The sequence below is a fragment of the Entelurus aequoreus genome, linkage group LG28 (assembly GCF_033978785.1).
Source record: "Entelurus aequoreus isolate RoL-2023_Sb linkage group LG28, RoL_Eaeq_v1.1, whole genome shotgun sequence".
Classification (NCBI taxonomy): Eukaryota; Metazoa; Chordata; class Actinopteri; order Syngnathiformes; family Syngnathidae; genus Entelurus; species Entelurus aequoreus.
The window spans coordinates 15,792,354-15,815,043 of NC_084758.1; the positions used below are offsets into that span (position 1 = coordinate 15,792,354).

Genomic DNA, 22,690 nt, shown 5'->3' on the forward strand with positions numbered 1-22,690 from the left:
CTGGTTTGTGATAATGGTCTTAAAACTAGCATGGGCAGTGAAGTTGGTAATAGTTGTCTGAACTGGGGGGAAGACTGGTTGGCAGGGATGTTTTTGGGACAGAGTAGGACCGTCTGATTTTTGACCAGGGTGCAGTCTGGTTTGTGGGAATATTTTTAGCAGTCTTGTTGGTGGGTATATTTTCAGGACTGGGGTAGGACAGATGGTTTGTGACAGTGATCTCAGAACAGGGGAGCAGTCTAGTTGGTGTGTGGTCTGGGGACAGACTGGTTGGTAAGAGTGTTTTTGGTACTGAGAGTAGGAGAGTACGTTTGACGAGGGGGCAGTCTGGTTTGTTGGCACAGAACTTGGGGGTCGTCTTGTTGGTGGGTATATTTACAGTACTGGGAGTAGGACAGTCTGGTTTGTTTGTGGCAATATTTTTGGCACGGGGTGGTACAGTCTGGCTTGTGATAGCGGTCTTAGAACTGGGTGGTAGTCCTGTTGGTGGGTATACTTTCCAGGACTGGGGTGGGACAGTCTGGTTTGTGATAGTCGTCTTGGAACAGGGAGCAGACTGGTTGGCAGGGATGTTTTTGGGACAGAGTAGGACAGTCTAGTTTTTGACAAGAGGGCAGTCTGGTTTGTGGCAATATTTTTGGCACGGGGTTGTACAGTTTAGTTTGTGATAGCGGTCTTAAAACTAGCAGGGGCAGTGAAGTTGGTGATAAATGTCTTAGAACAGAGGGGCAGACTGGTTGACAGAGGTGTTTTGGGACAGAGTAGGACAGTCTGATTGTTGACAAGGGGGCATGTCTGGTTTGTAGCAATATTTCTGGCACGGGGGGTTGTATAGTCTAGTTTGTGATAGCGGTCTTAGAACTGGGTGGTAGTCTTGTTGGTGGGTATACTTTCCAGGACTGGGGTGGGACAGTCTGGTTTGTGATAGCGGTCTTGGAACAGGGGGAAGACTGGTTGGCAGGGATGTTTTTGGGACAGAGTAGGACAGTCTAGTTTTTGACAAGGGCGCAGTCTGGTTTGTGGCAATATTTTTGGCACAGGGGGTTGTACAGTTTAGTGTGTGATAGCGATCTTAAGACTAGCAGGGGCAGTGAAGTTGGTGATAAATGTCTTAGAACAGAGGGGCAGACTGGTTGGCAGAGGTGTTTTGGGACAGTAGGACAGTAGGACAGTCTGATTGTTGACAAGGGGGCATGTCTGGTTTGTAGCAATATTTCTGGCACAGGGGGTTGTATAGTCTAGTTTGTGATAGCGGTCTTAGAACTGGGGGGTCGTCTTGTTGGTGGGTATATTTACAGTACTGGGAGTAGGACAGTCTGGTTTGTTTGTGGCAATAGTTTTGGCACGGGGGGTTGTATAGTCTAGTTTGTGATAGCGGTCTTAGAACTGGGGGGTCGTCTTGTTGGTGGGTATATTTTCAGGACTGGGAGTGGGACAGTGATTTGTGATAGTGGACTCAGAACTGGGGGGGCAGTTTAGTTGCTGGGTATATTTACAGGGCTGGGGGTGAGACAGACTGGTTTGTGATAGTGGTCTTAGAACTGGGGCGGGGGCAGTCTAGTTGGTGATAGTGAACTTAGAACTGGGGTCAGACGAGTTGGTAGGGGTGTTTTGGCGGTATTTTTGGCACATAGAATGGTATCGTCTGGTTTGTGAGCGTGGTCTTAGAACTGGGGGGCAGTCTAGTTGGGGGGTATATTTTCAGGACTGGGGGTGGGACAGTTTGGTTTGTGATAATAGTCCTAAAACTGGCAGGGCAGTCTAGTTGGTGATTGTTGTCTTAGAGCTGGGGTCAGATTGGATGGCAGGGATGTTTTGGGGACAGAGTAGGACAGTCTGGTTTGTGATGGAGGAAGTTTGGTTTGTGATAGTGGTCTTCGAATTGGGGGCAGAGTCTGGTTGGTGGGAGTTTTTAAAAAAAAAAAAATACACACGGGTGGTACAGTCCAGTTTGTGTTCATGGTCTCAGGACTTGGGGTTGAGGGGTGATTTTGGTACTGGGAGACAGTCTGGTTTGCGGCAGTGTTTTTAGGACTGGGTTTGGGACAGTCTTGTTTTAGATAGTGGTCTTAGGGTGAGGGTGGCGCAGTCAGGTATATGGCAGGGGTGTGCAGTCTGCTTGGCGGGGATGTTTCTGGCAGGAGGGGCCGAGTTTGGCCAGTTTGCTTTTTCAGAGACGAGGCGACTGTGTTGCTAACTATCGCTAAAACTTTCCCTGTCCCACTAACTTTGGCCCTTTACTTTTTGGATGGTTGCGAAGAGATTACATTCCAAATTGCAAAGTTTATTTAAAAGATTATGCGTTCACAACCGTGATAAATTAATCCAATAATAGGCTAGGAGTGATACCCTAACTGTCACAATACAGTTATTTGAGTTTAGAAGGAATTTAAATCCTCTAAACAGAATTCAATCAGAAAAGGAAAAAATGTTGGTGTTTTCCAGTTATTTCCTAATATTGTTCTAGTATTTCGACACAATGTTGTTGATTTAGACATTTCAATGTACAAACCCCAAAGCCAGTGAAGTTGGATATCACCACATGGGCTCAGGAACACTTAAAAAAACCCACTGTCAGTAACTACAGTTGGTCGCTACATCTGCAAGTTAAAACTCTACTATGCAAAGCGAAAGCCATTTATCAACAACACCCAGAAACGCTGCTGGCTTCGCTGGGCCCGAGCTCATCTAAGATGGACTGATGCAAAGTGGAAAAGTGTTAATTATAGTGTAATTTACAATTTAGGGATTTCATCATCTACGGTCCATAATTTCATCAAAATGTTCTGAAAATCTGTAGAAATCACTGCACATAAGCGATTATATTACGGACCTTTGATCCCTCAGGTAGTACTGCTTCAAAAAGCGACATCAGTGTGTAAAGGATATCACCACATGGACTCAGAAACACTTCAGAAAAACCACTGTCAGTAACTACAGTTTGTCACTTCATCTGTAAGTGCAAGTTAAAACTCTCCTATGCAAAGCGAAAGCCATTTATCAACAACACCCAGAAATGGCTCCGGCTTCCCTGGGCCTGAGCTCATCTAAGATGGACTGATGCAAAGTGGAAAAGTGTTCTGTGGTCTGACGAGTCCACATTTCAAATTGTTTTTGGAAAGTGTGGACGTCGTGTCCTACGGACCAAAGAGGAAAAGAACCATCCGGACTCTTCTAGGCGCAAAGTTCAAAAGCCAGCATCTGTGATGGTATGGGGGTGTATTAGTGCCCAAGGCATGGGTAACTTACACATCTGTGAAGGCGCCATTAATGCTGAAAGGTACATACAGGTTTTGGAGCAACATATGTTGCCATCCAAGCAACGTTATCATGGACGCCCCTGCTTATTTCAGCAAGACAATGCCAAGCCACGTGTTACAAGAGCGTGGCTTCATAGTAAAAGAGTGCTGGTACTAGACTGGCCTGCCTGTAGTTCAGACCTGTCTCCCATTGAAAATGTGTGGCGCATTATGAAGCCTAAAATACCACAACGGAGACCCCCGGACTGTTGAACAACTTAAGCTGTACATCAAGCAAGAATGGGAAAGAATTCCACTTCAAAAATGTGTCTCCTCAGTTCCCAAACGTTTACTGAGTGTTGTTAAAAGGAAAGGCCATGTAACACAGTGGTAAAAATGCCCCTGTGACAACTTTTTTGCAACGTGTTGCTGCCATTAAATTGTAATTCTAAGTTTCTCAGTTTGAACATTAAGTATCTTGTCTTTGCAGTCTATTCAATTGAATATAAGTTGAAAAGGATTTGCAAATCATTGTATTCTGTTTTTATTTACCATTTACACAACGGGCCAACTTCACTGGTTTTGGGTTTTGTATTAAATGTACAATGTACTTTCTGTATTTGAGTGAAACTTCCTGCGATGAAACCGATAAAAAAAAAAAGTAAATACTGCCGAATGTTTAATGCATTAGACTTCATATAAACACACATTAGTTTTTGATGTGAGGGAAAACCCCGTTCATGCTGTCCTCAACCAACATCACACATCCCCCACTTGATTACCTATTCGTATGTTTACCACCGACTCAGCAACTACAAGGTTTCCCTCCTGTGTGTGTTGTCATAGTCACGCTCTGACTGAATCTTTTACCACAGACTGTTGTCATGTGTTTTTTTATACTCGCCCTCTGAGAAAATGTATTACCGCAAATTGGACATAGAAAAGGTTTTTCTCCGGTGTGTGTTCTCATGTGCGCCGTCAACGTGGCCCTCTGGGAAAACGCATTGCAGCAAACGGCGCAACTGAAAGGCTTTTCCCCCGTGTGCGTTCTCATGTGCGTCATCATGTTTGCTTTCTGATTGAATCTTTTGCCGCAGACTGAGCAACTGAAAGGTTTTTCTCCTGTGTGCGTTCTCATGTGTGATTCTAGATTTGTGTTTTGAATGAACTTTTTACCGCAGACGGAGCAACTGAAAGGTTTTTCTCCTGTGTGTGTTCCTGTGTGTCGAACATAATCCCTTTTACTACAAAAATGTTTGGCACAAAATGAGCAGGTAAAACCTGTCTTGTCGTCGGAGCATTCAGGGTGTGGGTTGTCAGTGTGAGTCCTCACATCACCTTCACAGTCCGTATCGCTGCTCAAAGGTTCTTGGGTGTAGTCCTTGTCTCCATCCTCAGTAGATTGTGATGTCATGTCGTCACTATCTGATAGAGGAGCTAAGAGGTTGTCAACTTGTGGTTTGTCTTCATGGTCTTCAGTCTTCACAGAGACACCAGTCAGAGGCAACTTGGTGAGATCAGCCTCCTGCGGCCCAAGAAGACACTCTTCTCCTGACTGACTGATCCAGACTTCTCTTTCTTCTTCTTCTTTAAAGTCGGGGGGCTGTGGATCCTTCTGCTTCAAAGTGGGGTTTACCTCCTGTGGCTTATTAGCAGGTTGTTCTTCCCGATGACCACTCAGCTGCTGAACGTCTGCAGGAAACAAACACATTTTACTTCAGACATGTCTTTCTATTCACTGTTTGTTGATGCATGAGTGGTTATTGTGTCGGCCTTTCTAAACTTTCCAGGTTCTGAACCAAAGGCAGTGGACTGAGCCAGGACAGGTGGTGCCCTTTCATACACACTTCAAACTACAACTTAAGTCTTTCCAAAAAATAGCTTTGTTTGCAATAAAAAAGGTTTTCTTTCCAAGGTTAACGAAAACAACTTTAACTACATATTGTGGAAGGATGCAGATATGTTTAAGAGTTCTTCCTTTTTACATAGCCATGTTTAGAGTAGCCAGTACTTTTCCTTTGTTTATTCTACCAGTCTCTTTGTCTTCAGATTGTCTGTTTTATGACTCAACCTTGGAATGTGAAGACCTCCCCCATTGGTTCCTTATCAGTGGGGTGAGGGGGAGATGGGGGTTGTCTTTGTGTGAAAATAAGTTGTTTTTTCCCTTGGAATCCCAGATCAAGTAGAGCAGCCGATATGAATGCATTGATTAAGTTGATCTCCTAAAGCTTTAGTAAAACTTTGAAAATATTCCAATTCTGTCTTGATGGCCCTTCTTACTCAGCATATATGTCATCGAAAGAACTTGGGATTGACCAGTAACTTAGATTCCTTTAGAGCAGGGGTCTCAAACATGCGGCCCGCGGGCCAATTGCGGCCCGCGAGACGTTATTTTGCGGCCCCCACCTTAATATGAAAGATTAATGTTAGTGCGGCCCGCAAGTTTTAAATGAATGGCGCTTAACAGCGTTGTGTGAGGAGCTGAAGGAATCTACCAATCACGGTGTGGTATATGTCTCTCTACAATATTGAGGGCATGCCATGATGGCACTGCCTTTAATGTCACCTGACATCACGCAGTCTTTTTCTCCATACTAACAGCGTGCCCACCCAGTCACGTGTTGTGTGCGGCATCTGCATGTACACATAAGTGATTGCAAGACATACTTGAGCAACAGTCATACAGGTCTGACTGAGGGTGTTCATATAACCAACTTTAACACTCTTACAAATATGCGCCACACTGTGAACCCACACCAAACAAGAATGACAAACACATTTCGGGAAAACATCCACACCTAAACACAACATAAACACAACAAAACAAATACCCAGAATCCTTTGCAGCCCTAACTCTTCCGGGCAAAAACACCCCCGCTACCCTCAACCCCGCCCCCCCCCCCCCACACCCCTCAAACCCCCCTATACCCCCATCTCCCGAATTCGGAGGTCTCAAGGTTGGCAAGTATGCATCGATGTCACTTGCGTGATGCAAGCAGAGAAACATTTTGCCGCTTTTCCACGACACCCGCACACGCTCTTCCTCCCTCCCTCCCTGCCTCCCTCGCTCGCCCGCCTGCTCGCTCCCGCCCCCGGCGCTGCTGTAAACAGTCCGGGCGGGGAGACGAGCGGTCCGGTGTTGTGCCGAAAAACGCACCCCCGCCGTAGAATGCCGAGCGACAATACAAAACTGGTGCACTGGACCCAAGCGCTGATACTCCGACCGCGATCACCGCGACACCTGTCCGTCAGTAATAAAGTCCCTGATAACCTGGACCAATTCAAACCGTTGTTTTTTTATTGTTTAATTTGCATTGCCTCACACGATGAACACTGCATATATTTTTATATGATGCCGGATAACACTCCGGGAGCCGACACTTTTTTGCGCTCGCGTTCCCGGTACTTTCCGCCGACCGCCGTGTTGCTGTAGGGAGGAAAAGCGGAACGACACACCTTGCGGAAATAACATTATTCTGCGTGCGTCGGCTAAATACAAATATATTCCACAACCCCAAACATGTCTTTTTCAAAGCCTGCAGTGAAGAGAAAGGTTAGTGATGAGCAAAGACAATTCCAGGAAAAGTGGGAGATGCAATATTTCTTTGTTGAGCACAGGGGCACCCCGATTGATTGATTGATTGATTGATTGATTGATTGATTGAGACTTTTATTAATAGGTTGCACAGTGAAGTACATATTCCGTACAATTGACCACTAAATGGTAACACTCCAATAAGTTTTTCAACTTGTTTAAGTCGGGGTCCACAGATATATACTATCAGATATATACTACCGTATTTCCTTGAATTGGCGCAGGGAATATAGTATTCGCACGTCTAGAATTACTGCCGGGTCAAACTCGTTTTTCAAAATAATTAACGCATGCTTGGCCTTATCGCCGGTTTATTATTGAAGCTGGATCAAATTCGTTTCGCAAAATATTAATTTTATTATCGCATGTCTATAATTTTCGCCGGGTCTAACTCGTTTCGCAAAATATTTAACATATGGCTAGAACTTCCACCGGGTCAAATTCGTTACGTCACGAGTGACGCATCTGTCCTCATTTTCAAAATGGAGGAAGCTGCTTTCAGATTGAGTGAGCCTATGGCTTTGCACTTTGTTTATATTATAAATATGTTTTTTTGCATTCTATTTTAGTTACTTTGAATTTATAACCCCCTGGCGCTGCTTTGTATTCTTTTTGTACTGTTTTGTACTACTTTTGTACTTATTTGATTGTTGAAATGTTGAAATGTATAAATAAAACTTTAAAAAAAAAAAAGAAAAAAAAAAAAGAAGCTGCTTTCAGTAGTTTACAATCGCACAAAGGAAAAAAGATAAAGAGCTTTTCAGTAGGATTTAAGGTCCAAGCTATTGAATACCGGTAAAGTATGCTAAAGAGAACAGTAAGCAGCTATGTTTTATTAATATACCGTAGCTGCGTGTGTGAAATACTGTATAAGTCATTAAATGACTCCCGCCTCCTGGTGGTAGAGGGCGCTGCCGCGCTAGTGATCCTTCTTGCGACTTCCGGTACTGCAGAAGAAGTGAACACACGCAGCAAGAGATTTTTTTTCTTTTAACAAGGATTACATACCGGTATCTAAAATAAAACAGTTTTCTAAACTGGACTTTCAATCGAAGCAGGATGTAATAATTAAACGAATATCTCCATCGAAACAGAGACTTTTAAAACTGAAGAAAGAAAATAAGGAAGACTTCTATAAACAAGTTATCGATGCTTTTGGTCAGAAGGAGCTGCAAATGGACTCCATTTATAAGTACAGGTAAGACCATAATAACGTTTTTTTAATTAAATGTGCTTTTCATGATGGTATGCTTACATCACACTCAAAGCGCACGCCTAAATTTTATGGATTCCTTTTGGTAAACGCCGGACTGAGAAGAGGTTTTAAAATAATTACCGCATGCACGGCCATCCCGCCGGTTTCCGGTAAACGCAGGTGTGACAGGAGGTTTTAAATTAATTAACGCCCCTGCGGCTATTCAAGGAAATACGGTATCAATATAATACAGTCATCACACAAGATAATTATCAGGGTATATAAATGTAATGATTTACCGTATTTCCTTGAATTGGCGCAGGGAATATAGTATTCGCACGTCTAGAATTACTGCCGGGTCAAACTCGTTTTTCAAAATAATTAACGCATGCTTGGCCTTATCGCCGGTTTATTATTGAAGCTGGATCAAATTCGTTTCGCAAAATATTAATTTTATTATCGCATGTCTATAATTTTCGCCGGGTCAAACTCGTTTCGCAAAATATTTAACATATGGCTAGAACTTCCACCGGGTCAAATTCGTTACGTCACGAGTGACGCATCTGTCCTCATTTTCAAAATGGAGGAAGCTGCTTTCAGATTGAGTGAGCCTATGGCTTTGCACTTTGTTTATATTATATATATGTTTTTTTGCATTCTATTTTAGTTACTTTGAATTTATAACCCCCTGGCGCTGCTTTGTATTCTTTTTGTACTGTTTTGTACTACTTTTGTACTTATTTGATTGTTGAAATGTTGAAATGTATAAATAAAACTTTAAAAAAGAAAAAAAAAGAAAAAAAAAAGGAAGCTGCTTTCAGTAGTTTACAATCGCACAAAGGAAAAAAGATAAAGAGCTTTTCAGTAGGATTTAAGGTCCAAGCTATTGAATACCGGTACAGTATGCTAAAGAGAACAGTAAGCAGCTATGTTTTATTAATATACCGTAGCTGCGTGTGTGAAATACTGTATAAGTCATTAAATGACTCCCGCCTCCTGGTGGTAGAGGGCGCTGCCGCGCTAGTGATCCTTCTTGCGACTTCCGGTACTGCAGAAGAAGTGAACACACGCAGCAAGAGATTTTTTTTTCTTTTAACAAGGATTTCATACCGGTATCTAAAATAAAACAGTTTTATAAACTGGACTTTCAATCGAAGCTGGATGTAATAATTAAAGGAATATCTCCATCGAAACAGAGACTTTTAAAACTGAAGAAAGAAAATAAGGAAGACTTCTATAAACAAGTTATCGATGCTTTTGGTCAGAAGGAGCTGCAAATGGACTCCATTTATAAGTACAGGTAAGACCATAATAACGTTTTTTTAATTAAATGTGCTTTTCATGATGGTATGCTTACATCACACTCAAAGCGCACGCCTAAATTTTATGGATTCCTTTTGGTAAACGCCGGAGTGAGAAGAGGTTTTAAAATAATTACCGCATGCACGGCCATCCCGCCGGTTTCCGGTAAACGCAGGTGTGACAGGAGGTTTTAAATTAATTAACGCCCCTGCGGCTATTCAAGGAAATACGGTACATTATTTACAATCCGGGGTGTGGAGGGGGGAGGGTTAGATTTGGTTGTTATCATCAGTCATCAACAATTGAGAACAGAGAAATGGACATTGGAACAGTGTAGGTCTGACTTGGTAGGATATGTACAGCAAGTAGTGGACATAGAGAGAGAGATCAGAAAGCATAAGAAAAAGTATCTACATTTGATTATTTACATTTGATTATTAAAAATCCGGGAGGGTGTTAGTTTAGGGTTGAAGTTACCTTGAGGTCTACTTTTATTGCGGTTTTGAATGAGGATAGAGATGCCCTTTACGTGTCTTATTTGCACAGAGAGAGTTGCGGTGCACAAGAAATACAATTTGAAACGTCATTATACAACTACACATGCTGAGGAGTATGCAAAATACCAGGGAGATGAGAGAGTGAACCGGGTTGCACATTTTAAAAGCAGTCTACTGAGGCAACAAGATTTCTTCAAGAAAGCAACCGAAAAGAGCGATGCAGCAGTCAAAGCTAGCTATATGGTGAGTGAGATGGTTGCTAGGGCGGGAAAGCCATTCAAAGAAGGTGAATTAATTAAAAAGTGCATGTTAGATTTTTTTAAATAAATCTTTTCTTGCGGCCCAGCCTCACCCAGTTTCTGCATCCAGTGGCCCCCAGGTAAATTGAGTTTGAGACCCCTGCTTTAGAGGAAGAACTGGTCCGACACAACAATATAAAGCTATAAACAAAACTAAGCTCAAGTGTTGCGTAAGCAGTGGTAAAAAAATGTTGTTGTCACAAGTCACTCCACCCGACAATTGTCCAATCAGTTTCACCTGTGCACCCTATATGCTTTCCTCACAGATGCTGTAATGACACAAATGTAAATTAATTTGTAATTTAAAAAATAAAAACATTTACTTAATATAAGCAGTACCGGAGAAACAAATAACACAAAAATGGCTACCACAACCATAATGACCAACACCAAAGTGCAGTAGCACAGTAGGCCGAAGTATCCATCAAACACCACCAGAATTACCAACACCAAACACATTAAGTGCTCACATTTAGATTTAAAACTTAGATTTGGAATTAACATTTAGCACTTAAATCTAGATTTAAATATATATTCAAGATTTAGATTTAAGATTTAGATCGAACATTTAGATTTAGATTTGAGATTTCAAATTGGATTCTACATTTATGTTTACATTTAACATTTAGAGCTCACTTTTAGATTCAACATTAAGTGCTCACATTTAGATGTAATATTTAGATTTAAGACTTAGATTTAACATTTAGGTTTGGATTTAACATTTAGAGCTCACTTTTAGATTCAACAATAAGTGCTCACATTTAGATGTAATATTTAGATTTAAGACTTAGATTTAACATTTAGGTTTAGATTCAACATTTAGATTTGGAATAAACATTTAGCACTTAAATCTAGATTGAAAGATATATTTAAGATTTAAATTTAAGATTCAGATCAAACATTTAGATTTAGATTGAACAATTAGATTTAACATTTCAATTGAACATTTAGGTTTAGATTAAACATTTAGATTTAAGATTTTAAATTGGATTCAACATTTATTTTTAGATTAAACATTTAGTGCTTACATTTAGACTTAAGATTTAGAATTAACATTAAAAATCACTTACATCTATATTTAAATATATATTTAAGATTTAGATCAAACATTTGACTTAGATTTAAGATTTAGATGGAACATTTAAAGATTTAGAATTAGGATTTGAAATTGGATTCAACATTTATGTTTACATTTAACATTTAGAGCTCACATTTAGATTCAACATTAAGTGCTCACATTTAGATTTAAGACTTACATTTAACATTTAGGTTTAGATTTAACATTTACATTTGGAATTAACATTAAGCACTTAATACTAGATGTAAATATATATTAAAGATTTAGATTTAAGATTTAGAGCAAACATTTAGATTTAGATGGAACATTTAGATTTAGATTTAGGATTTAAAATTGGATTCAACATTTATGTTTACATTTAACATTTAGAGCGCACATTTAGATTTAACATTAAGTGCTCACATTTAGATTTAAGATTTATAGATTTAACATGTAGGTTTAGATTTAACATTTAGCACTTAAATCTAGATTTGAATATATATATTTAAGATTTAGATTTAAGATTTAGATCGAACATTTAGATTTAAGATTTAAAATTGGATTCAACATTTATGTTTACATTTAACATTTAGAGCTCACATTTAGTTCTAACATTAAGTGCTCGCATTTAGATTTAACATTTAGATTTCAGACTTGGATTTAACATTTATATTTGGAACTAACATTAGCACTTAAATCTAGATTTAAATATATATTTAACATTTAGATTTAAGATTTAGATCAAACTTGATTTAACATTTCGATTTGAACATTTAGGTTTAGATTAAACATTTAGATTTAAGATTTAAAATTGGATTCAACATTTATGTTTACATTTAACATTTAGAACTCACATTTAGATTTAACATAAAGTGCTCACATTTAGATTTAACATTTAGATTTAAGACTTAGATTTAACATTTAGATTTGGAAATAACATTTAGATTTGGAATTAACATTTTGCCCTTAAATCTAGATTTAAATATATATTTAAGACTTAGATTTAAGATTTAAGGTTTAGATCGAACATTTAGATTTAGATTTAAGATTTAAAATGGGATTCAACATATATGTTTACATTTAACATTTAGAGCTCACATTTAGATTTAAGACATTTAGGTTTAGATTTAACATTTAGATTTGGAATAAACATTTAGCACGGTGGCAGAGGGATTAGTGCATCTGCCTCACAATACGAAGGTCCTGAGTAGTCGTGAGTTCAATCCCGGCCTCGGGATCTTTCTGTGTGGAGTTTGCACGTTCTCCCCGTGACTGGGTGGGTTCCCTCCGGGTACTCCGGCTTCCTCCCACCTCCAAAGACATGCACCTGGGGATAGGTTGATTGGTAACACTAAATTGGCCCTAGTGTGTGAATGTGAGTGTGAATGTTGTCTGTCTATCTGTGTTGGCCCTGCGATGAGGTGGCGACTTGTCCAGGGTGTACACCGCCTTCCGCCCGATTGCAGCTGAGATAGGCTCCAGCGCCCCCCGCGACCCCGAAGGGAATAAGCGGTAGAAAATGGATGGATGGGATGGATTTAGCACTTAAATCTAGATTTAAATATATATTTAAGATTCAGATCGAACATTTAGATTTAGATTGAACAATTAGATTTAAGATTTTGATTGAACATTTAGGTTTAGATTAAACATTTAGATTTAAGATTTTAAATTGGATTCAACATTTATGCTTAGATTAAACATTTAGTGCTTACATTTAGATTTAGATTTAAGATTTAGATTTGGAATTAACATTAAGCACTTAAATCTAGGTTTAAATATATATTTAAGATTTAGATTTAAGATTTAGATTTAAGATTTAGATTTAAGATTTAGACTTAGATTGAACGATTAGATTGAACATTTAGATTGAACATTTAGGTTTAGATTAAACATTTAAATTTAAGATATAAAATTTAATTAAACATTTATGTTTACATTTAACATTTAGAGCTCACATTTAGATTCAACATTAGGTGCTCACATTTAGATTTAAGACTTAGATTTAACATTTAGGTTTAGATTTAACATTTAGATTTAAGACATAGATTCAACATTTAGATTTGGAATTAACATTTAGCACTTAAATCTAGATTTAAATATATTTTTAAGATTTAGATTTAAGATTTAGATCAAACATTTAGATTTAGGATTTATAATTGGATTCAACATTTATGTTTACATTTAACATTTAGAGCTCACATTTCAATTTAACATTAAGTGCTCACATTTAGATTCAAGACTTAGATTTAACATTTAGGTTTAGATTTAACATTTCGATTTAACATTAAGTGCTCATATTTAGATTTAACATTAGGTGCTCACATTTAGATTCAAGACTTAGATTTAACATTTAGGTTTAGATTTAACATTTAAATTTGGAATGAACATTTAGCACTTAGATCTAGATTTAAATATATATTTCAGATTTAGATTTAAGATTTAGATCAAACATTTAGATTTAGATTGAACAATTAGATTTAACATTTCGATTCGAACATTTAGATTTAGATTAAACATTTAGATTTAAGATTTAAATTTGGATTCTACATTTATGTTTACATTTAACATACACTACCGTTCAAAAGTTTGGGGTCACATTGAAATGTCCTTATTTTTGAAGGAAAAGCACTGTACTTTTCAATGAAGATAACTTTAAACTAGTCTTAACTTTAAAGAAATACACTCTATACATTGCTAATGTGGTAAATGACTATTCTAGCTGCAAATGTCTGTTTTTTGGTGCAATATCTACATAGGTGTATAGAGGCCCATTTCCAGCAACTATCACTCCAGTGTTCTAATGGTACAATGTGTTTGCTCATTGGCTCAAAAGGCTGATGATTAGAAAACCCTTGTGCAATCATGTTCACACATCTGAAAACAGTTTAGCTCGTTACAGAAGCTACAAAACTGACCTTCCTTTGAGCAGATTGAGTTTCTGGAGCATCACATTTGTGGGGTCAATTAAACGCTCAAAATGGCCAGAAAAAGAGAACTTTCATCTGAAACTCGACAGTCTATTCTTGTTCTTAGAAATGAAGGCTATTCCACAAAATTGTTTGGGTGACCCCAAACTTTTGAACGGTAGTGTATATTAAACATTTAGATTTAAGATTTAAATTTGGATTCAACATTTATGATTACATTTAACATTTAGAGCTCACATTTAGATTAAACATTAAGTGCTCACATTTAGATTCAACACTTAGATTTAACATTTAGGTTAAGATTCAACATTTAGATTTGGAATTAACATTTAGCAATTAAATCTAGATTTAAATATATTTTAAAGATTTAGATTTAAGATTTAGAGCAAACATTTACAAACCCCGTTTCCATATGAGTTGGGAAATTGTGTTAGATGTAAATATAAACGGAATACAATGATTTGCAAATCATTTTCAACCCATATTCAGTTGAATATGCTACAAAGACAACATATTTGATATTCAAACTGACAAACATTTTTTTTTGTGCAAATAGTCATTAACTTTAGAATTTGATGTCAGCAACACGTGACAAAGATGTTGGGAAAGGTGGCAATAAATACCGATAAAGTTGAGGAATGCTCATCAAACACTTATTTGGAACATCCCACAGGTGTGCAGGCTAATTGGGAACAGGTGGGTGCCATGATTGGGTATAAAAACAGCTTCCCAAAAAATGCTCAGTCTTTCACAAGAAAGGATGGGGTACCGGTACCGGTCCGTGGATCGATTGGTACTGGTACGAGGAAAAAACATTTTTTTATTTATTTATTTATTAAATCAACATAAAAAACACAAGATACACTTACAATTAGTGCACTAACCAAAAAAACCTCCCTCCCCCATTTACACTCATTCACACAAAAGGGTTGTTTCTTTCTGTTATTAATATTCTGGTTCCTACATTATATATCAATATAGATCAATACAGTCTGCAGGGATACAGTCCGTAAGCACACATGATTGTATTTTTTTATTAACCTCCGTCGGACAAAATTTCAAGCGTTGACCGGTCCGCAGTTACAAAAAGGTTGGGGACCACTGACGTAGGGCATCTCCAGGCGTTTGCCCAGCTCAAGGAGCCATCCTTGGGGAAGAGACGGGAGGACAACAGAGTGACAAGAACTAAATCATCCAGACTAGAGATAAATTGTATTATTATGTTTATCTTACCTAAAAATAAATATATTTATTAATTTTTTTTAAATAAACTAAATCAATTTTTACTATGTTTTGCTAAAAACATCAAAATTAAATGTATTTTTATTTGTATTTTTTCTGACTCCTTATTACATCCAGCCATAGAATTATACATTAAAATAAACATATTTGAAGTAATTAATTTTAAATAATCATAATAATTCATTTAAAGGCCTACTGAAAGCCACTACTACCGACCACGCAGTCTGATAGTTTATATATCAATGATGAAATCTTAACATTATAACACATGCCAATACGGCCGGGTTAACTTATAAAGTGACATTTTAAATTTGCCGCTAAACTTCCGGTTCGAAACGCCTCTGAGGATGACGTATGCGCGTGACGTAGCCCGGCGAACACGGGTATGCCTTCCACATTGAAGCCGATAAGAAAAAGCTCTGTTTTCATTTCATAATTCCACAGTATTCTGGACATCTGTGTTCGTGAATCTGTTTCAATCATGTTCATTGCATTATGGAGAAGGAAGCCAAGCAAGCAAAGAAGAAAGTTGTCGGTGCGAAATGGACGTATTTTTCGAACGTAGTCAGCCACAACAGTACACAGCCGGCGCTTCTTTGTTTACATTCCCGAAAGATGCAGTCAAGATGGAAGAACTCGGATAACAGAGACTCTAACCAGGAGGACTTTTGATTTGGATACACAGACGCCTGTAGAGAACTGGGACAACACAGACTCTTACCAGGATTACTTTGATTTGGATGACAAAGACGCAGACGTGCTACTGTGAGTATGCAGCTTTGGCTTTTTTTTGCGTATGTACGTAACTTTTTTAAAATATATAAGCTTTATGAACCTTGGGTTAGGTGAACGGTCTTTTGGGCTGAGTGATTGTGTGTGTTGATCATGTGTTTGAATTGTATTGGCGTGTTCTATGGAGCTAGGAGCTAGCAGAGGAGCTAGCATAACACATACCGTACCTACGTGCGCGTCACGTACGTAACTTTTTAAAAATATATAAGCTTTATGAACCTTGGGTTAGGTGAACGGTCTTTTGGGCTGAGTGATTGTGTGTGTTGATCAGGTGTTTGAATTGTATTGGCGTGTTCTATGGAGCTAGGAGCTAGCAGAGGAGCTAGGAGCTAGCATAACAAACACGCAGGTGTTATTATGCAGGATTAATTTGTGGCATATTAAATATAAGCCTGGTTGTGTTGTGGCTAATAGAGTATATATATGTCTTGTGTTTATTTACTGTTGTAGTCATTCCCAGCTGAATATCAGGTACCGTGAGTATGCAGCCTTGGCTGCTAAACATTCGATAACTTGACCGTATGTGCGCGTCACGTACGTAACTTTTTAAAAATATATAAGCTTTATGAACCTTGGGTTAGGTAAACGGTCTTTTGGGCTGAGTGATGGTGTGTGTTGATCAGGTGTTTGAATTGTATTGGCGTGTTCTATGGAGCTAGGAGCTAGCAGAGGAGCTAGGAGCTAGCATAACAAACACGCAGGTGTTTTTATGCAGGATTAATTTGTGGCATATTAAATATAAGCCTGGTTGTGTTGTGGCTAATAGAGTATATATATGTCTTGTGTTTATTTACTGTTGTAGTCATTCCCAGCTGAATATCAGGTCACCCCCGGCTCTCACAGCATCTTCCCTATCTGAATAGCTTCAACTCCCCACTAGTCCTTCACTTGCACTTTACTCATCCACAAATCTTTCATCCTCGCTCAAATTAATGGGGAAATTGTCGCTTTCTCGGTCCGAATCTCTCTCACTTCATGCGGCCATCATTGTAAACAATAGGGAACTTTGCGTATATGTTCAACTGACTACGTCACGCTACTTCCGGTAGGGGCAAGCCTTTTTTTTATCAGATACCAAAAGTTGCAATCTTTATCGTCGTTGTTCTATACTAAATCCTTTCAGCAAAAATATGGCAATATCGCGAAATGATCAAGTATGACACATAGAATAGATCTGCTATCCCCGTTTAAATAAAAAAAATTCATTTCAGTAGGCCTTTAAAATGACCATATTTAATTATTAAAACAATTGCTTGTTTATCAACAACTTTAGCATTTTATTCATTACATTTTGAAGCTCTCAGAAGCCAAGTTATGTTATATTCCTTAAGATTTATTTATGCAAGTTTGAAGTATCAATTATCCAAACACAGGTTTGTTTGCATATTTTCAGGATGTATGTGTATATATATATATGTATATATATATATTAGAGATGTTAAATGCTTTAAAATGTAATATCGGAAATTATCGGTATCTGTTTTTTTATTATCGGTATCGTTTTTTTTTATTTATTAAATCAACATAAAAAACACAAGATACACTTACAATTAGTGCACCAACCCAAAAAAACTCCCTCCCCCATTTACACTCATTCACACAAAAGGGTTGTTTATTTCTGTTATTAATATTCTGGTTCCTACATTATATATCAACATATATCAATACAGTCTGCAAGGGATACAGTCCGTAAGCACACATGATTGTGCGTGCTGCTGGTCCACTAATAGTACTAACCTTTAACAGTTCATTTTACTAATTTTCATTAATTACTAGTATCTATGTAACTGTTTTTATATTGTTTTACTTTATTTTGTATTCAAGAAAATGTTTTTAATTTATTTATCTTATTATTTTTTTTTTTTAAAGGACCTTATCTTCACCATACCTGGTTGTCCAAATTAGGCATAATAATGTGTTAATTCCACGACTGTATATATCGGTATCGGTTGATATCGGTATCGGTAATTAAAGAGTTGGACAATATCGGAATATCGGATATCGGCAAAAAGCCATTATCGGACATCCCTAATATATATATATATATATATATATATATATATATATATATATATATATATATATATGAAATACTTGACTTGGTGAATTCTAGCTGTAAATATACTCCTCCCCTCTTTACAACGCCCCCAGTTTGCATAAAATAGTTTAGTGTGTATAAGTACTTTTTGAGCACATTCAACAATACCGCGATAATAATGAGAACTGTGATCATTTTGGTCACAATCACGTTGCTGTAACGTTGTTAGTGTGATGATATCGCGAGACTCGGCGAGAGTCAAGATGGCGGAATATCCTTATTATAATTTAATGCATCTCTAAAGGAGGCTAAAGTTCCTCCTCCACACATTTCTTTGTGCCTCAAGATCGACAAAATGTAATGTCGTTTCACCTGTTTCGTATGAAGGATGAAGCATGAGGATAATAAATGTGTAAAAAAAATACCTTCAACGTGTAGCACAATTTGAGTTTTGCGAGCAGCTTCCAGTTGTTGTCGATGTCGCTCCTTCTCTCTCGTTCGAGAAAGTTCCTCCTCGTACGACGCAATGGTCCGTTCAAACAGCGCGAAAATTTCATCAGCTGCCGCCATTAGTCGCTCTTTCACCAACTCTTTCAACATGTCTTGTAGCGAGCACACTGGCGAGCTTCACTAATGCTAAATGCTAACGTCTGCCTTAAAAAACAAAGTTGTTTTTCGTCGATGGAGGTTTGACCACCGCCGAAGCGTCCATGAATCTCACTGCTGCCATCTTGTGGCGACATGGAAGACTACTCAAGACGAGAGCTGCACATGTTAAAGTTAAAAAGTTAAAGTAGCAATGATTGTCACACACACACACTGGGTGTGGCGAAATTATCCTCTGCATTTGAGCCATCACCCATGATCACCCCCTGGGAGGTGAGGGGAGCAGTGAGCAGCAGCGGTGGCCGCGCCCGGGAATCATTTTTGGTGATTTAACCCCCAATTCCAACCCTTGATGCAGAGTGCCAAACCAGTTAATCCTACACAGAATTTAACTAGAAAGTCCTTTGGTTTACAGCAGTGTTTTTCAACCACTGTGCCGTAAGATATTGTGTGGTGTGCCGTGGGAAATTATGCCATCCATCTTCTTCCGCTTATCCGAGGTCGGGTCGCGGGGGCAGCAGCCTAAGCAGGGAAGCCCAGACTTGCCTCTCCCCAGCCACTTCGTCCACCTCTTCCCGGAGGATCCCGAGGCGTTCCCAGGCCAGCCGGGAGACATAGTCTTCCCATCGTGTCCTGGGTCTTCCCCGTGGCCTCCTACCGGTCGGACGTGCCCTAAACACCTCTCTAGGGCGGCATCCTGACCAGATGCCCGAACCTCATCTGGCTCCTCTCCATGTGGAGGAGCAGTGGCTTTACTTTGAGCTCCCCCCGGATGGCAGAGCTTCTCACCCTATCTCTAAGGGTTTCGGCCGCTTGTACCCGTGATCTTGTCCTTTCGGTCATAACCCAAAGCTCATGACCATAGGTGAGGATGGGAATGTAGATCGACCGGTAAATTAAGAGCTTTGCCTTCCGGCTCAGCTCCTTCTTCACCACAACGGATCGATACAGCGTCCGCATTACTGAAGACGCCGCACCGATCCGCCAGTCGATCTCACGATCCACTCTTCCCTCACTGGTGAACTCTTGTGTCCGAGGTACTTGAACTCCTCCACTTGGGGCAAGATCTCCTCCCCAACCCGGAGATGGCACTCCACCCTTTTCCGGGCGAGAACCATGGACTCGGACTTGGAGGTGCTGATTCTCATCCCAGTCGCTTCACACTCAGCTGCGAACCGATCCAGTGAGTGCAACTTCACCTAATTGGTCCAAGAAAATATTTTTTGCAAATCAACAATTATAATAATGTGCCGTTTTCAACCTTTTTTGGTATGTAAAAGGAATGTAACGCTTTAACCAAAAATGAACAAAAGGCAAGTCCCGCTAGGAAAAGGCACTTAAGCATAGGGATGGTTATGCAAAACAAAAGTAAAACTGCACTGACTACTGTGGCTACACCAGCAGCACACCTGTCCCAAACCTGACTAAATAACAACTTCAATCTCCATCCATCCATTTTCTACCGCTTGTCCCTTTCGGGGTCGCGGGGGGTGCTGGAGCCTATCTCAGCTGCATTCGGGCGGAAGGCGGGGTACACCCTGGACAAGTCCCCACCTCATCGCAGGGCCAACACAGATAGACAGACAACATTCTCTTATTATTATAATCAAATGACAGCAGTCATTTCCATTTCTAATATAAGTGTTTAGGCCCACTTACAATGACAATAACAACAAATATTGTTTTTCATGAACTGTGTACTTGTATTGTTTGTCTGGGTGGAGGTCCTGCTTTGGAGATAATTTGTACCCCTTTCAGACATTGCATTTAGTTCTCATTAAAACATTCACATGTTGCACAATGAGATGTAAGCAGGGGAACATGTGTACATTCCTGCAACTTCCTGTTTGTAAAAAATATATTTTTATTTGTATTTATTTAATATTAATATTTATAAATGAAGATTCCTAATAAATGACACTAGAATAAGCACACATTTAATTAGGGATGTCCGATAATGGCTTTTTGCCGATATCCGAAATTCCGATATTGTCCAACTCTTTAATTACAGATACTGATATCAACCGATATATACAGTCGTGGAATTAACACATTATTATGCCTAATTTAGACAACCAAGTATGGTGAAGATAAGGTACTTTTAAAAAAAATTAATAAAATAAAATAAGACTGCGGGGGACGGCCATGCCAGCAATCTGAGGGTTACTGGTTCAATCCCCACCTTCTACCATCCTAGTTACGTCCGTTGTGTCCTTGAGCAAGACACTTCACCCTTGCTCCTGATGGGCCTGGTTAGCGCCGTGCATGGCAGCTCCCGCCATCAGTGTGTGAATGTGTGTGTGTGAATAGGTGAATGTGGAAAATAGTGTCAAAGCGCTTTTGAGTTCCTTAAAAAGGAAGTACGACCCATTTACCATTTAAAAACATTTTAAAAAGAAATTAAAACAATATAAAAACAGTTACATAGAAACTAGTAATTAATGAAAATGAGTAAAATTAACTGTTAAAGGTTAGTACTATTAGTGGACCAGCAGCACGCACAATCATGTGTGCTTACGGACTGTATCCCTTGCAGACTGTATTGATATATATTGATATATAATGTAGGAACCAGAATATTAATAACAGAAAGAAACAACCCTTTTGTGTGAATGAGTGTAAATGGGGGAGGGAGGTTTTTTGGGTTGGTGCACTAATTGTAAGTGTATCTTGTGTTTTTTATGTTGATTTAATAAAAAAAGCAAACAAAAAAAAACGATAGCGATAATTAAAAAAACGATACCGATCATTTCCGATATTACATTTTAACGCATTTACATCTCTACATTTGATTGGTAAATCATAGTGTAACGACCTGGTATTACACTTTATGTGTGGTGTTGGAGTTGTCCGACTTTTTGTGTGGCTGTAAACGCATCACTGGCTAAGTGCCATATGCGCATGTGTTGGCGCAAGTGAGACAGAGCGAGCGGCTGCTGTTGATAATAACAAAGTTGTTTTTGGTCTGGTTTGTACTGCAGAAAATGACCACTTTTGTTAGATATAATTTTTTTACAAATGTTTTGGTGATGTGTTTATGGCCGACAATAAAGAGTTTTGCTCAGTAAAGTGATGGATGGAATTCATGTCCTCAAAGCGTCTAGACAGACGTTACAATATTTGAACAATGATGACAAAAACTGTTTTCTCTGTCGTGTCCGTGTGTCGAAAATTGTTATGCGCTTATTTTTTTATTTGATTTTGTGCATGGCATAGATTTGCCGTGCACAGAGGATGCTCGAGCAGTGCGCAATTGCACAGGCGCGCACCTTAGAGGGAACGTTGCATGTATTGTGTCCTTTTTTCCCCTTCTCTCTCACTTTCTTTTCTTTTTCTTTTAAACTGTAATTTTAATGCCTTTTTTTACATCATGGCCAGGGGACTACAGATGAAAACTAGCCTTCTGGCTAATTCTGTTTTTTTAACCATGTGTAGTCATGTGTTTTATGAAATTGCATTGTCCCCTAGGAAATGAAGTAATCTAAAAAAAAATCATCTAAAAAAAGTTGTTTATTGAACGTCTCCACAGTTGAATTACTGCAAAACTAAGCACACAAAGTCCAGAGTCGGGAGCCGGGGTCCTCTCCAAGGTTTTCTCATAGTCATTCACATTGACATCCCAATGGGTTGTGAGTTTTTCCTTGCCCTTATGTGGGCTCTGAACCGAGGATGTCGTTGTGGCTTGCGCAGCCCTTTGAGACACTTGTGATTTAGGGCTATATAAATAAACATTGATTGATTGATTGATTGACATGAGATTTTTGTTCCACCCCAATCTGTGGAAATTAATATTGACCTCCAACTTTACTCCTCAAAAGCGGCATACGCTTTTGTGTGCCGTGAAGTGAAGTTTTATTTACTCAGTGTTTCCCTCACATTCATTTATTTGTGGCGAAAG

The 22,690-nt window shown here is 38.8% G+C and overlaps 1 protein-coding gene across 1 annotated transcript; it reads right to left on the minus strand.

Annotated features, from left to right (window-relative positions):
* Window positions 1–3,564: 3,564 nt before the first annotated feature.
* LOC133645098 (zinc finger and SCAN domain-containing protein 2-like) lies at window positions 3,565–18,842 on the minus strand. The gene is made up of 2 exons (XM_062039892.1): window positions 18,612–18,842; window positions 3,565–4,931 (listed from the first exon to the last, which is right to left on the minus strand). Exons 1-2 carry the CDS (start codon window positions 18,784–18,786, stop codon window positions 4,045–4,047), a joined length of 1,062 nt encoding a protein of 353 aa, XP_061895876.1. The 5' UTR covers window positions 18,787–18,842; the 3' UTR covers window positions 3,565–4,044.
* Window positions 18,843–22,690: the final 3,848 nt, after the last annotated feature.